The sequence below is a fragment of the Phocoena phocoena genome, chromosome 14, assembly GCF_963924675.1.
Source record: "Phocoena phocoena chromosome 14, mPhoPho1.1, whole genome shotgun sequence".
NCBI lineage: Eukaryota > Metazoa > Chordata > Mammalia > Artiodactyla > Phocoenidae > Phocoena > Phocoena phocoena.
Window position 1 is genome coordinate 13,858,049 of NC_089232.1, and position 12,256 is coordinate 13,870,304.

The 12,256-nt window shown below is 45.3% G+C and overlaps 1 protein-coding gene and 1 non-coding gene across 3 annotated transcripts in view; both read right to left on the reverse strand.

Moving 5' to 3' along the window:
- Positions 1–4,936: 4,936 nt before the first annotated feature.
- PTCD3 (pentatricopeptide repeat domain 3) overlaps positions 4,937–12,256 on the reverse strand; it is a 29,749-nt gene continuing 22,429 nt past the window's right edge. Inside the window, exons 16-24 of one of the 2 annotated variants that reach the window (XM_065891136.1) lie at positions 12,117–12,145; positions 11,073–11,179; positions 10,081–10,159; positions 9,892–9,982; positions 8,231–8,316; positions 7,615–7,757; positions 6,077–6,118; positions 5,371–5,529; positions 4,937–5,080 (exon numbers count right to left, since the gene is read on the reverse strand). In XM_065891136.1, coding sequence (XP_065747208.1) covers positions 4,996–5,080; positions 5,371–5,529; positions 6,077–6,118; positions 7,615–7,757; positions 8,231–8,316; positions 9,892–9,982; positions 10,081–10,159; positions 11,073–11,179; positions 12,117–12,145 — 821 coding nt within the window. In that variant the 3' untranslated portion in view covers positions 4,937–4,995. Of the gene's footprint in view, positions 5,081–5,370; positions 5,530–6,076; positions 6,119–7,614; positions 7,764–8,230; positions 8,317–9,891; positions 9,983–10,080; positions 10,160–11,072; positions 11,180–12,116; positions 12,146–12,256 lie in introns of both variants that reach the window. The other variant, XM_065891134.1, reaches the window with a different exon arrangement.
- Positions 6,556–6,691, reverse strand: LOC136134258 (small nucleolar RNA SNORD94). Its single transcript, XR_010656540.1, has one exon. It is a non-coding gene; the product is annotated as a small nucleolar RNA SNORD94 (small nucleolar RNA).

Genomic DNA, 12,256 nt, shown 5'->3' on the forward strand with positions numbered 1-12,256 from the left:
TATTTTATATTGGGATCCAACACACCCGCACGCACCCTTATGTGAATGTAGACATGAAACGGTTTCTGGAGCCATTGCTTCTCCTTTCTACTTGTGGTGTGCTGTGTTCTGGTCTGTGGCATTAGAAAAATGTTGGTGTCTTCTCTACCCACAAATTAATTCCACGGCCCTCAGAGAAGTTCACGGCTCCCAGTTCTGGAACACTGGTAGTTGACCTTGCTCCTTTCTGGTGTGTGGACTGTGAATCTCTCCATTGAAGTGGGGCTGGTGAGCCTGGAACCTCAGAGGGGTTCAATAATTTTGTGGTGTATGTGAACTGGATTGCTGTAAAACCCAGAGACCGTGCTTACGTAGTTCACTTCTCTGAAGATTAGGACAGTTGCCATATTGGGTAAACATTAACCAGTGTTTCACCTTTCATTTCTTACTTCGTGAAGTTACCGTCAACATATTTTTTCAAAATCATGATTTTTCGTTGAGGGTTTTTTTTTTATATATATAAATTTATCGTATTTAATTTTGGCTGCGTTGGGTCTTTGTTGCAGGGTGCAGGCTTCTCATTGCAGTGGCTTCTCTTGTTGCGGAGCATGGGCTCTAGGCGCGTGGGCTTCTGTAGTTGTGGCTCACAGGCTCTAGAGCGCAGGCTCAGTAGTTGTGGCTCACGGGCTCTAGAGCGCAGGCTCAGTAGCTGTGGCGCACGGGCTTAGTTGCTCCATGGCATGTGGGATCTTCCCGGACCAGGGCTCGAACCCACGTCCCCTGCACTGGCAGGCGGATTCTTAACCACTGCGCCACCAGGGAAGTCCTTTTTGTTGAGGTTTATGTGTTCATAAACAGATTATTGAAGAGGCATTTTTATCTGAGCAGCATATCTGGAAATCATGAAAAAGGGTTGTCTATGTATTTCTGCAGGCCTGTCCCGGCTCCTGATTGTTACATTCAGGTCTGCATGGCGCCTGACGTTGTCCTTTGATTTGGGGGACCCAGTGGTTCGTTTGGCGTTATTAACGGTACTTATGTTCCTCCTAAGTGGATTCTTAATTCAGCACATCTAGTTTCTCTGACTGGAACACACACTTTGTGTGACGTCCTTAATCTCTGCAGGTAGAGGTACTCTCGGTGCCTGTGGGCCATTAAGCTTTGACTAGAAGATAATGAGGCTCTTCTAAATTAAGCCTTTCTTCCCTTTGGAATAGCATGAAATTGTAGAATACATTAACTCGCAAAGCTGACTAACTTATTTGTCATGTTAGAAGCGTTCATAATTTTTATTTTACTCAGGAAATGTGTAAAACATTACAGATTAGAAGGAAGTAAATTTCTCTAGGAGCCCAGGAATAACTTCCTTCGGATGTGATTATCTGAGCTCACAGGAAGCAAGCAATGCTGAGCGCTTTATTTCAGCTCTCTAAATCAAATAACAAAAGCCACTGGCTTTCAATTTTAGTATTCCTTTAGCAAACCTCCCCAACCCTCACTGCATATTGAGAAACAAGACGATGTTGAAAGGGGACTCTGCTTGTCCAGACCCTGGTTTTTCTTCCTCATGCCCAGTAAGATTCACATCTTCCTGAGCTATCACTCAGCAACCCCTTAGGTGAAAAGGGCCTTCACTTGGGCCTAAAGAGCCTTTACGTGGGTTCTCAGTTCTACCTTCAAGGAGGTGGAATCATTAAAACTCTGATATTTGCCTTAATGTTGTTTAAAGTTTCTAAATCAGCAAAGTAAGTAAATGTAAACTTAGGCAGTCTCTTTTTAAGGCACGGTACTTCTGTGTTCCTTAGTGTTGACTTAAACCCTCTGCTTTCTTAACAGGTTCTGCATAAAAGCAGTCTCCAAGTCCCAAATTAGTTGTCCCACCACTTTTAAAGTAATTTGAACTCAGTGCAGAAGAAAAGATAATTTAACATAAACAGGAAATAAAAAGTGACTACATTTCAGGCAAATCCCTCATCAGGTCCAGTGGGCACCGTTTACCTTTAGCAGGGCTCGGCTCAGCTCCCCTGGTTTCCTCCCTGCGGACGCATTCAGGGGCTGGGGGATCTGAGAAAGCAGAGGAAGCACTGAGGAGGAGGGGCTTTGCCTGGGCCCTTTTCCACAGGGGGTGGTGCCACGGTTTCACTGGTTGGTCCAGGTTAGCTGTACAGACGCTGCCCTGGGGCCTCAGGAGGAAAGAGGAGGGGCTCTGGAGGGACTGGGGGGCACCAGCCAGCAAAGGCGCTGCTGTTGTGGGAAAAGATGGCGCTGGTATCGGCAAAGCTTAGGTTTTCCTGGGGATGAGTTCTACTGTGACCTTCACTTCTCTTGGACGTTCTCAGTTTTCAAGAGTAAAGTCTTGCTGAGCTCTGTAAACTTGGGTTTGATCTCCAGTGTTCCTTCTAAAATCTTCTATAAAGTCCACAGCTATGCAGGTCGGCTAGACAACTTTTTTTTAAAATAAATTTATTTTACTTATTGATTTTTGGCTGCATTGGGTCTTTGTTGTTGCGCACGGGCTTTCTCTAGTTGCGGCGAGCGGGGGCTACTCTTCCTTGTGGTGCACGGGCTTTCTCATTGCGGTGTCTTCTTGTTGTGGAACATGGGCTCTAGGCGCGTGGGCTTCAGTAGTTGTGGCTCGCAGGGCTCAGTACTTGTGGCACACGGGCTGAGTTGCTCCGAAGCATGTAGGACCAGGGCTCGAACCCACGTCCCCTGTACTGGCAGGCGGATTCTTAACCACTGTGCCACCAGGGAAGTCCGAGGACAATATCTTGATGTTGAAGGTGATCATACGGGTGATGGTTACTTTGTCCAGGAAAGGCCCTAGACAACGTTCTTTTAGAGGTTAGGCTCCTTCCTGGGCCAGGCTGGAGACTCCTTCACCCCCACTTTGTGTACCTTACATTTACTCACTCCATGTCCTAGCACACCGCCTTAATCAGTCGAATAAAGTATGCCCATTTCTCGGGTAAACTGCCACTCTACCACTGAGATCTAATTAAATGATTCTGTAAACCTTGCCCTGCCCATCCACACTCCTGGTGACTGCCATCTTACAGCACGTCCTTTTACCAGCAGTAAAATAATTTACATTGCCATCAGGTACACTTATACGTGTTTATCAATATGCATATATCTGTGGTGCTGTAAGAAAGAATGTCACACAACTTGAACGTATGCAATGTACTTAATTTTCTAATCCATCTCATTAAAATATTCTAGATCATCTGCAAAAACTGATTTCAAACCCTGCAGTTTGAAAGATGTAAGACAATCCATTTTATTAAGAGTACTCAGGTTCTGTTGAACCAAAACCAAAATTGATAGGTTATTAACTTTGGCACAGAAAAACAGAACACCTTATACTATTAGAGGCTAAAGAGAGAATGGAGACCAGTCCTACAGGCCTTCCTTAACTTTTTTCTGAAAAGCTGGAAGCAGTTATTTTGCCCAGAATAGGAATCTGGAATGTCTGTAGCACAGAGTTAAGACCACATGGCCACAACATCACCCACTTGGAAAGTCCACTACAAATTCATGTGCCATCAGCCCAGATGGACCTTTCCCCCATCAACGCCATAGCTGCAAAGCACGATGCTGAGGACGGTTCTCTGGCAGGATTCCCCGGCAATGCAAGTGTTCTGCATCTGTAAGGATTGCACTGAATGCATACTCGGCCCAGAAGAATCGGCCATTTCCAGCTGCTGATGAACCAGAGGGAAAGGGAGGGGCCAAGTTTACCGAAGCTTCCAGGCAGCCAAGTTCTCTTTGCAGGTTTTAAGGCAAGATCAGAGGCTAGTCTGCCCTACCTATCCCTTTTGCTCATTCGCTATGTCAAGGGGCTACTGGGGCGATGCACACGAATACTTAAGTAGCTAGTTGCTGTCATTTCCCCTGCCCTCTGTCTCTCACTTAGATGTCTTAAATTCTGGTGATCTAGGAGAAAACATGGGTCAACACTTAGGTTTCTGAGGATGTATGACTGGGTCCTGGCCAGAGGATAGCCAGATGGAGATGGGGACGGACAGGCACATGTCACAGACACATGTACAATACAGTAGCCCATAAATGGCAACCCCGGCAGGGTAAGGATGAAGTTGCTCATCCGAGGAGAACTCCTGGGATGCCTGGGTAAATCTGGCAATCAGATTATGAGCTAAGCAGCCTGCGCTAGATACCCTTGTGGAGCTCCTGCAAGCCTCACAAGTTCCTGTTTGCTTCCCATACCACTTGCAAGTCATGAGAGAGGCTGGAGTAGTGGTTCTTGACCTACTCGATTACCAGCAATACACAATTATGTCAAGAAGACACCTCAATCCTCTTGTCGTCACATACATTTAGGCCACTTTAAGTACAGCACAACTGAAGGTGCCAGCACTCACACAGAGAGAAAGGGGGAGATGAAACACTCTCGTGCAAGCCCCAAGCCTAGTGGGAGGCTATGGGCTATTTTATAAAAATAATGGAAATGCATACATACATACCTCAGTTACAGTATTTATTTCCAGTCTTCATCTTCCCGGCTATGCAGCCTAAACTCCTGACGTTGTTTAATCAGTTCTAAGATTAATAATTTCCCACATATAAATATCCCTGAACTTGGCTACTACTGACCCAGTATCAACTGTGATGTAATTGAACAAAAACTTCCTTTAGACGCGTTCTGAGTTGGAGGAAGTGTCAGGTTATAGCATCAACCAACAAAGGCTACAGTCCCCAATGGGGGAGGGGCAAACCACACCGACATCAGCTGACAAACACTGCAGCTGTGCGGAGCTTAACATCACAACGTGTGTCCTAAGAAATGAAAATGGTAGTGCCCCTTCTGTTCACGTGGTAACCCTGGCATGGATGGTTTAGTTCAGGAATTAAACGTAAACAAGTAAGCGCTGTTATCAAGATTCACCAAATCTGTATTCTCTTGTTTTCTTCACGTTACAATTAAATACTAACATCTCAGTTCTCAAGTGTAATCACAACAGCCATGCTAGGCCACAGTAGCTCCTGATTCGACTTTTATTTGCCTTCACCGACGTCACTGTCACTGCTGCTGTCACTGTCGCTGTCACTGGTCAATGCAGTTAGATCTCCCAGGGCTTCCCTGTAAGAAAAATAAATGGGAGGGTTACACTGCAACTCAGGCTCGGGGCTGGGGGACTCTGCAGCTGCACTAAAGCAACAAAGGAGAAGGTTCCAACCAGCAAATAAACCTACAGGCCTCCCTGACTTTTATGACAAACGAAAAATATCGTTAAACCCATACATCCTGACTTTCTGCAAGGAAAGGAAGTTCAGGGGGTAGAAAGCTACAAACATCTGAATGGGCAGACAGAAATGGTCTGCTCCATTTTCATAACTTGCCTTGATGGTGATGATACAGGACCCACTTACTTCTGCTCCTGGCTGAGGGTGAAGTCAGCCATTAGTCTCTGGGTGAGGCTCTCACAGATAGGTAAGCTGAAGGCACCTGCCAGCTTCACGATCTCAATGGCCTGGGCAGCGCTGCCGGATGCTTTTGCACTGTCCATAAACTCATTCAGCAACTCATTCCTGTGGAAGGCAAAAATCCTTCCCAACATCCCCCCAAACCCCTCAAAGACCTACATACAAAATCTAGTATCCTACAAAGAGCAGTCGTAAATCCTCAACAGTAGCTTTGCAGACAGTTACATGGAGTCTAACTTCAAAGGGCCAAATAAATAATGAACACTGGTTCATCACGCCTTCACTGAGGACCCAGCGTGCTGCGGTCACTGAGCACAGACAGAAACAAACAGTGTTGCCTCAGGATGCCTCAGATGGTGGAGTGACCGATCACCTACCCGCCTAACAGGAAAGTGCCCGACTGCCATGGCTGAGGATCACCTACCCGCCTAACAGGAAAGTGCCCGACTGCCATGGCTGAGGATCACCTACCCGCCTAACAGGAAAGTGCCCGACTGCCATGGCTGAGGATCACCTACCCGCCTAACAGGAAAGTGCCCGACTGCCATGGCTGAGGTATGTGAGCAAATTCCAACCCCCTTCCCCCAATAAGAGTTAAACGCATGTGGCTAATCCAGGATGTCCCCAGGCAGCCCTGTTAACTTGAACTTACCCAGGGATCTTATTATGTTTCCTGAAAAGCCCCAGCATTTTCCTGTTGAAGATGAGATAGGAAAAAGATTATGAATACTAATAGAACAGAAGGCAACCGAATGACCATAGCTTTTCTCCTGGACTCAGAGACCAAGTGTCCTTCCTGCCAAGCAAAGGGGAAGCTCCTGGAGACACGTCTGTGAGCTCCACCAGCTCCCAGCCCTATCTTCCCATCAGAATCACCCCAGGTGCCTCAGCCCCCTCTTCCCAAACTTCATATATGCACGTTGCATTACAAATTTCAAAGGCAAATCTGCTTTGTTGCCAGCGTTGAGAATTGCTGGGGCATATCCTCCAGAGGATCACTTCAGTCCCCCCAGGGAGGGAATGTATGATATTATGTGGGCAGTGGGAAGAGGGGACGCAAATACAATTTGATCTCTTTCCTCTTACAATCCAGTGTGAGCTCAGTGTGTCCTAAAACGACATTATGAAGAGCAGGCTCAGATTAAGGCATCAGTCTCGTGTAAGTGCTTGCCGTCATCCTGCCACACGCAGGACAAGGGACAAACACATACACTCAGCTCCCATGATCAGCTGAGGTCCGTACCCCTGCGCCAATCATCACAGCCTGATTCATAACAAGCGTGTGTTAACCTGCCCTAGTCGACAAGTCCAAGCAGCAAATGTTTGTCAGCAGCCGTGTAGCCGGCTGTGTGATTCGCCACCAGTTACGATCAGAGGAGGCAGCAAAGCCTTCAGCAGCCGTTCGTGGAGAGAGCAAACACCCACACCGTGGACCGACCGTCATGTTCAAATTAAGGTCCTCTCTAGTGAACAGCCAGGCACAACAAGCCCTGTCACTGGCTCATAACACCAACACATGGTTATATCCAAAACAGTACACATCGGAACCTCCCCTAGCAAGGACTCTCTCTGACTTCTCCACTTTTGGAAAAACGACTATGCATAACGTCTCTATTCACAGTTAAACACCAGAAATTAGTATGTGAGTGAAGTGCTGATGAACACACGGAACTAGAATACAGCGGCACAAACCAAAGACAGGTTCTAGTCAAGGCCAGGTTTAGTAAACTGGTAAAACGCCAGGTTCCGGAAGTCCCAGTACACAGCCCACATTTTAAGCTGGGGGGTGGGGGTTGGGGGAGAAGCATCCATGAGATGACCTGAATAAACCAAATGACCAGAACATTTTCAAAATTAAGATTCTCTAATCACTTTGTTCTACTTAAGTGAACGGAGAGGTGACTCGCCCACAAATACAGAAAACAAAAACGGAAAGAGAATGAGCCCACGGAACCACACCTTCCCTTAAACACATCGTGTATACTGGTTCCTCTTCCCCAGGTTTGCTTTTTTAGTTGGTATTTGGAAATTCCTGTAGAAAACACGGTACGTAGAAAACTCGTTTGTCTCCTGATAAACTACGGGGTGTGCGGCCAAATCAGAGGGACCCTAATGACCGACCGGGTGAAGGTTCCCCGAGATCCAAGCGCAGATGCTTCCAGTGACACGTGTGGCGCGTACTGCACTCACCAGGCTTCCTGGGTTCTCCCGGCCCTCAAGAAGAGGACGGCTATGTGGTTCAGAGAGCTGGCCAGCCAACTGGGAGCCGTCTGTCTGGCATCCTGGCTTTCATAAGTCGATTTGATGTCTGCAGCACAGTCAGCAAACGCCACCTGCAGCTGAGACGCTTTGGGAGTCAGCAGAAATGCCCAACTGGTTTTATGAGAATTTAAGTTCGGGAGACTCCACAGGACCATTAAAATTTTTAAGCAATGCATTTTACCGTTGGAACACATCACATGTACAGCACACAGTAATACCGTATTTAAGAAAAAAAAAAAGCAAAGCACTCTGCCCTGGGGTAATAATGGGATCAGCCACATATTTCAAATCCAACTATGGGTTTTCTTTTTAGAGAGAAATTTACAAGAAGGCAAGCTGCTATTAATTGTCAGGATCGAGAGGATCCATTTTCATGCTGCTTGCTTTGGACTAGAGGAATAAGAGTGACTTTAGATGGCAGAATTCTCCACAATGATAGGTAAAACCATGGAAATGACCCTCACCGGCCGTCAGTATTAGAGGATACACTGGTTAGTATACATCTAATAACGACAGCAAAACCTGAGTGTCAACACAAGCCTACCTCTGGTGGGTGCCGATCCCTTGCCATAAGCATCAGAATCTCTTCTTTTAGGTCACGGCGAAAAGTATGACCATATTCTTTACTATCTTGAAACGAAAAAGAAAAGAGTGAGAAGTGATCACTGGCATGTAATACCAAGACTCTCTGGCTGACCTCTGTCCACTGTCAGCAGTCACCCAACTTTTTTTGGAGGGGTGAACATACATCGCTGACATGTATTCCAGGATTCCAGAAAACTAGCAGGATGATTCATGGTAGGAAAGGACAAATGAGCAGTGAAAGCCAGCACCAGTAACGTGCTCCCAGGCAAGCGTTAACACGGCACGTGCACCACACTCCAGCAGCCACCAGCTCCACGTGGTCCTACAGCACGTGGGAATCGTCAGTAGTCCTTGTACACTATCATTAGAGCAGCCTTGTAAGGTAGGAGGGCAGGGCTATAGTCTCTGTCTCAAGGCAACTTGAGGCAGACAGAAACTGATTCTATGACCAGTCACCCAGTGGATGAGACACAGCATCTTCTGCAGCCAGTTTACACACAACCACAGTCACGGCTGTTTCTTAGAAACCTGAGTATCACTGACTGGTTAGCTTTTTTTTACTTTTTAATTTATTTATTTAACTTATTTTAAAATTTTTGGCTGCGCTGGGTCTTCGTTGCTGCGCGCGGGCTTTCTCTAGCTGTGGCGAGCGGGGTCTACTCTTGCTTGCGGTGCGTGGGCTTCTCATTGCGGTGGCTTCTCTTGCCGCGGAGCATGGGCTCTAGGTGCTCGGGTGTCAGCAGTTGTGGTACGCGGGCTCTAGAGTGCAGGCTCAACAGTTGTGGTGCACAGGCTTACTTGCTCTGTGGCACGTGGGCTCTTCCCGGACCAGGGATTGAACCCACGTCCCCCGTACTGGCAGGCGGATTCTTAACCACTGCGCCACCAGAAAAGCCCCTGGTTAGCTACTGAAGCACAGTGATGCAACATGATACAGAGGAACGAACAGCACAGGCTTCGGGGGTTGATATTTTGGGTGTCCCAGGTAATTAACACTGATGTCACACAACTGCACAAAACCCAGCCTTTTCTTGTCACAAAGGAACCAATTTAGGTCTTTTCCACTACACTGTCACTCATGCAATCCAATATGTAACATGAGAAAATGACCCTGAAGTAGACCTCAACTACTGCATTCAATTTAGTCAATAATGGAAGTTTTTGGGACTTCCCTGGTGGCACAGCGGTTAAGAATCTGCCTGCCAACGTAGGCGACACGGGTTTGAGCCCTGGTCTGGGAAGATCTCACATGCCGCGGAGCAACTAAGCCCATGCGCCACAACTACTGAGCCTGTGCTCTAGAGCCCGCGAGCCACAACTACTGAGCCCACGTACCACAACTACCGAAGCCCGCATGCCTAGAGCCCATGCTCCGCAACAAGAGAAGCCACTGCAATGTGAAGACCGCACACCTCAACGAAGAGCAGCCCCCTCTCGCTGCAACTACAGAAAGCCCGTGCACAGCAAGGAAGACCCAAACAAAGCCAAAACATAAATAAAGAGTAGTAATAAATTTAAAAAAAAAAAAAGGAAGTTTTCTTCCCTAACAGTGTTAACATGCTTGTTAATCAAAACATAAGACAAAATAAGATGGGTCGGGACACATAAGCTGAAACTGACCTTTCCAGATCTGAGGAATCAATTCTAGCCGATTGGCCACATCTAATGCTTGGAGAAGATCTATCAGTGTTTGGGAATGTGGAAAGAATACCTGATTCAGAAAAATACAAATACATTTTTTAAGTATTACTCAGCAAAGACAACCACAAACATCTACAATGATAAATGGTAAGTAATGAATCATCTTACCGAAGGTATCAGGTCCTTATACCACTTCAAGGTGACATCAATTTGTTCCATTAGACAAAGCAAACCAAAGAACTTGGAACTGTAATGGAGAAAGAAAACACGTTTAGTTTAAAATCCGTGCTTAATTGGGGAATGATTAAAGTACAGCACAGCCATATGATGACGCGTTACACAGAATTTAAAGACAATAAGTTACACACAATTTCAAGTTACACAGGCCAATGCCTGACCCAGGAGGTGCTGCTAACTGTGCTTTCTGGACTTCCCAGTTAACGCCTTCTAATCCTCAACCGGTCACTGATGCCACCTCCTGGTTATACTCTCAGCTCATGGTGAGGAGAGAGTGGATCTCCTATTCATTTTAAAAGCGTTCAACGTAAAGCGAGGATTTGGACCACATAGAAGAGAACCATCACACACCTATAAACAGTCTGCCTCCTTAAGTTCTGGTTTTTCTCTGCTTAAAAGCAAACCCATTTAAGGAGTCTCTTTGGGCTCCAACATGTTCATCTTCAAAAACAAATAAGGCTGCGATGAAATCTTTAGGGACCCACCCTCCTATGAATTCAAAAACATAAAATAGGAGGGTTTACAGGGAAAGGATATATGGATTTAAAGTGTTACAGGGACGTCCCTGGCAGTCCAGTGGTTAAGACTCCACGCTTCCACTGCAGGGGTTGCGGGATAGATCCCTGGTCATGGAACTAACATCCTGCACGTTGTGCGGTGAAAAAAACAAAAAACAAACAACAACAAAAACCCCCGAAGTGTCACAAATAGAAACAGCTTAAAAGATACACAGCAGACATCTCAGTCTGACAAATCAGTTTTACCACTGCTTGACTCTTCAAGTGTTCAATTAACTTACACCGTTAAGTCAGGGTCAAGCTGCCTAAAATTAGGCCGCCAACAGCCTCCCACTGGCAGAACTGACAACTGGTTGCATACAGGTGCTCCATTAATGCAGAAGGATACATTTCCAATACACTTACTAGTAGAAATTACGCCGATGATCCGGTCCAATGAATTTCCGGTTGTCTCCAGTGTTTAAAAGGTCATGGACCTGGTAAGCAAGTTCTAGATCTCTGAGAGATGAGCACTGAAAATTTTACAAGTAGTAAATAAGCATCATTCTGCGATCCTTGTCAGCCAAACAGTGGCTCATTACATAAAGAGCTCATTATATCAAGAAAATAAGTACAGTTACCTGCGGAAACATCTATGCTGATTTAACATTAGTTGCTGGTTGACAGCAAATGAATTACAAGAAAATGGGGGGGGGGAGGAATCAAAACAAATCACCAAGTTCTGTGAAATTTAAAACAAAATAACCTTAATCTAGTAATTATACCTATATTTAGTAACTATATGAAAACACCTGGTTGCCATGCACGAGACAGCTGGAGTGCTCACTCCAGCATCACTATACTGGCAAAAAACCCATGAAATAACTCCAAAACCCACCCACAGGAGAAGTCCTTCCCTCCTGTGAAGTAACTGTACTGCTGTCAACAAACAAGATAACATGGAAATGAGTCTGGATGTGCATGTCTGAATAACCAAAGGAGAAAACCTGGAAGGACACTCACTAAAATGTAAAGCAATTGTCCTTAGAGAATAATATATATATAATAATATATATCCTTAGGGAATAATAGGATATGCTAATTCATTCTGAAACTACTTGAAAATTTTCCTATGATTAGCATGATAAGATGAAAAACCAAACTTAAAAACCATCAATTTAAAAAGTTACCAATAGGCAAATATGAAATACTCTGAAACCTTACTTTCAAACCTTACTTTCTGAAGAAAGGTATGAAAATAGAAAATGTATACAATAAACACAGGGCAGGAATGTTGTGATTTTGTAGAGATTTTAGAGGAATGAAAAATTAGAACTAAAGACATGAATATAAGTAAGAGTCAGGAAGTGAAAGAATCAGGGAGAATCCCCCCCACCTCCCCAATGATGAATTTAGGAGCTGGATAAAAGAAAAAAGGAAAACAAAAGTTAAGCAAGAAATTGTACTTACAACCCTCATGGCTGACTGAAAAAACATATCTGAAAATCAAAGTTCATAAGAGCCTTGGTTACTATGGATAAAACGTTTTCAAGTCAGTAACATTAATAAAAATCCTGGCAACAAAACTGGTAACGTGTAAGACAAACCTA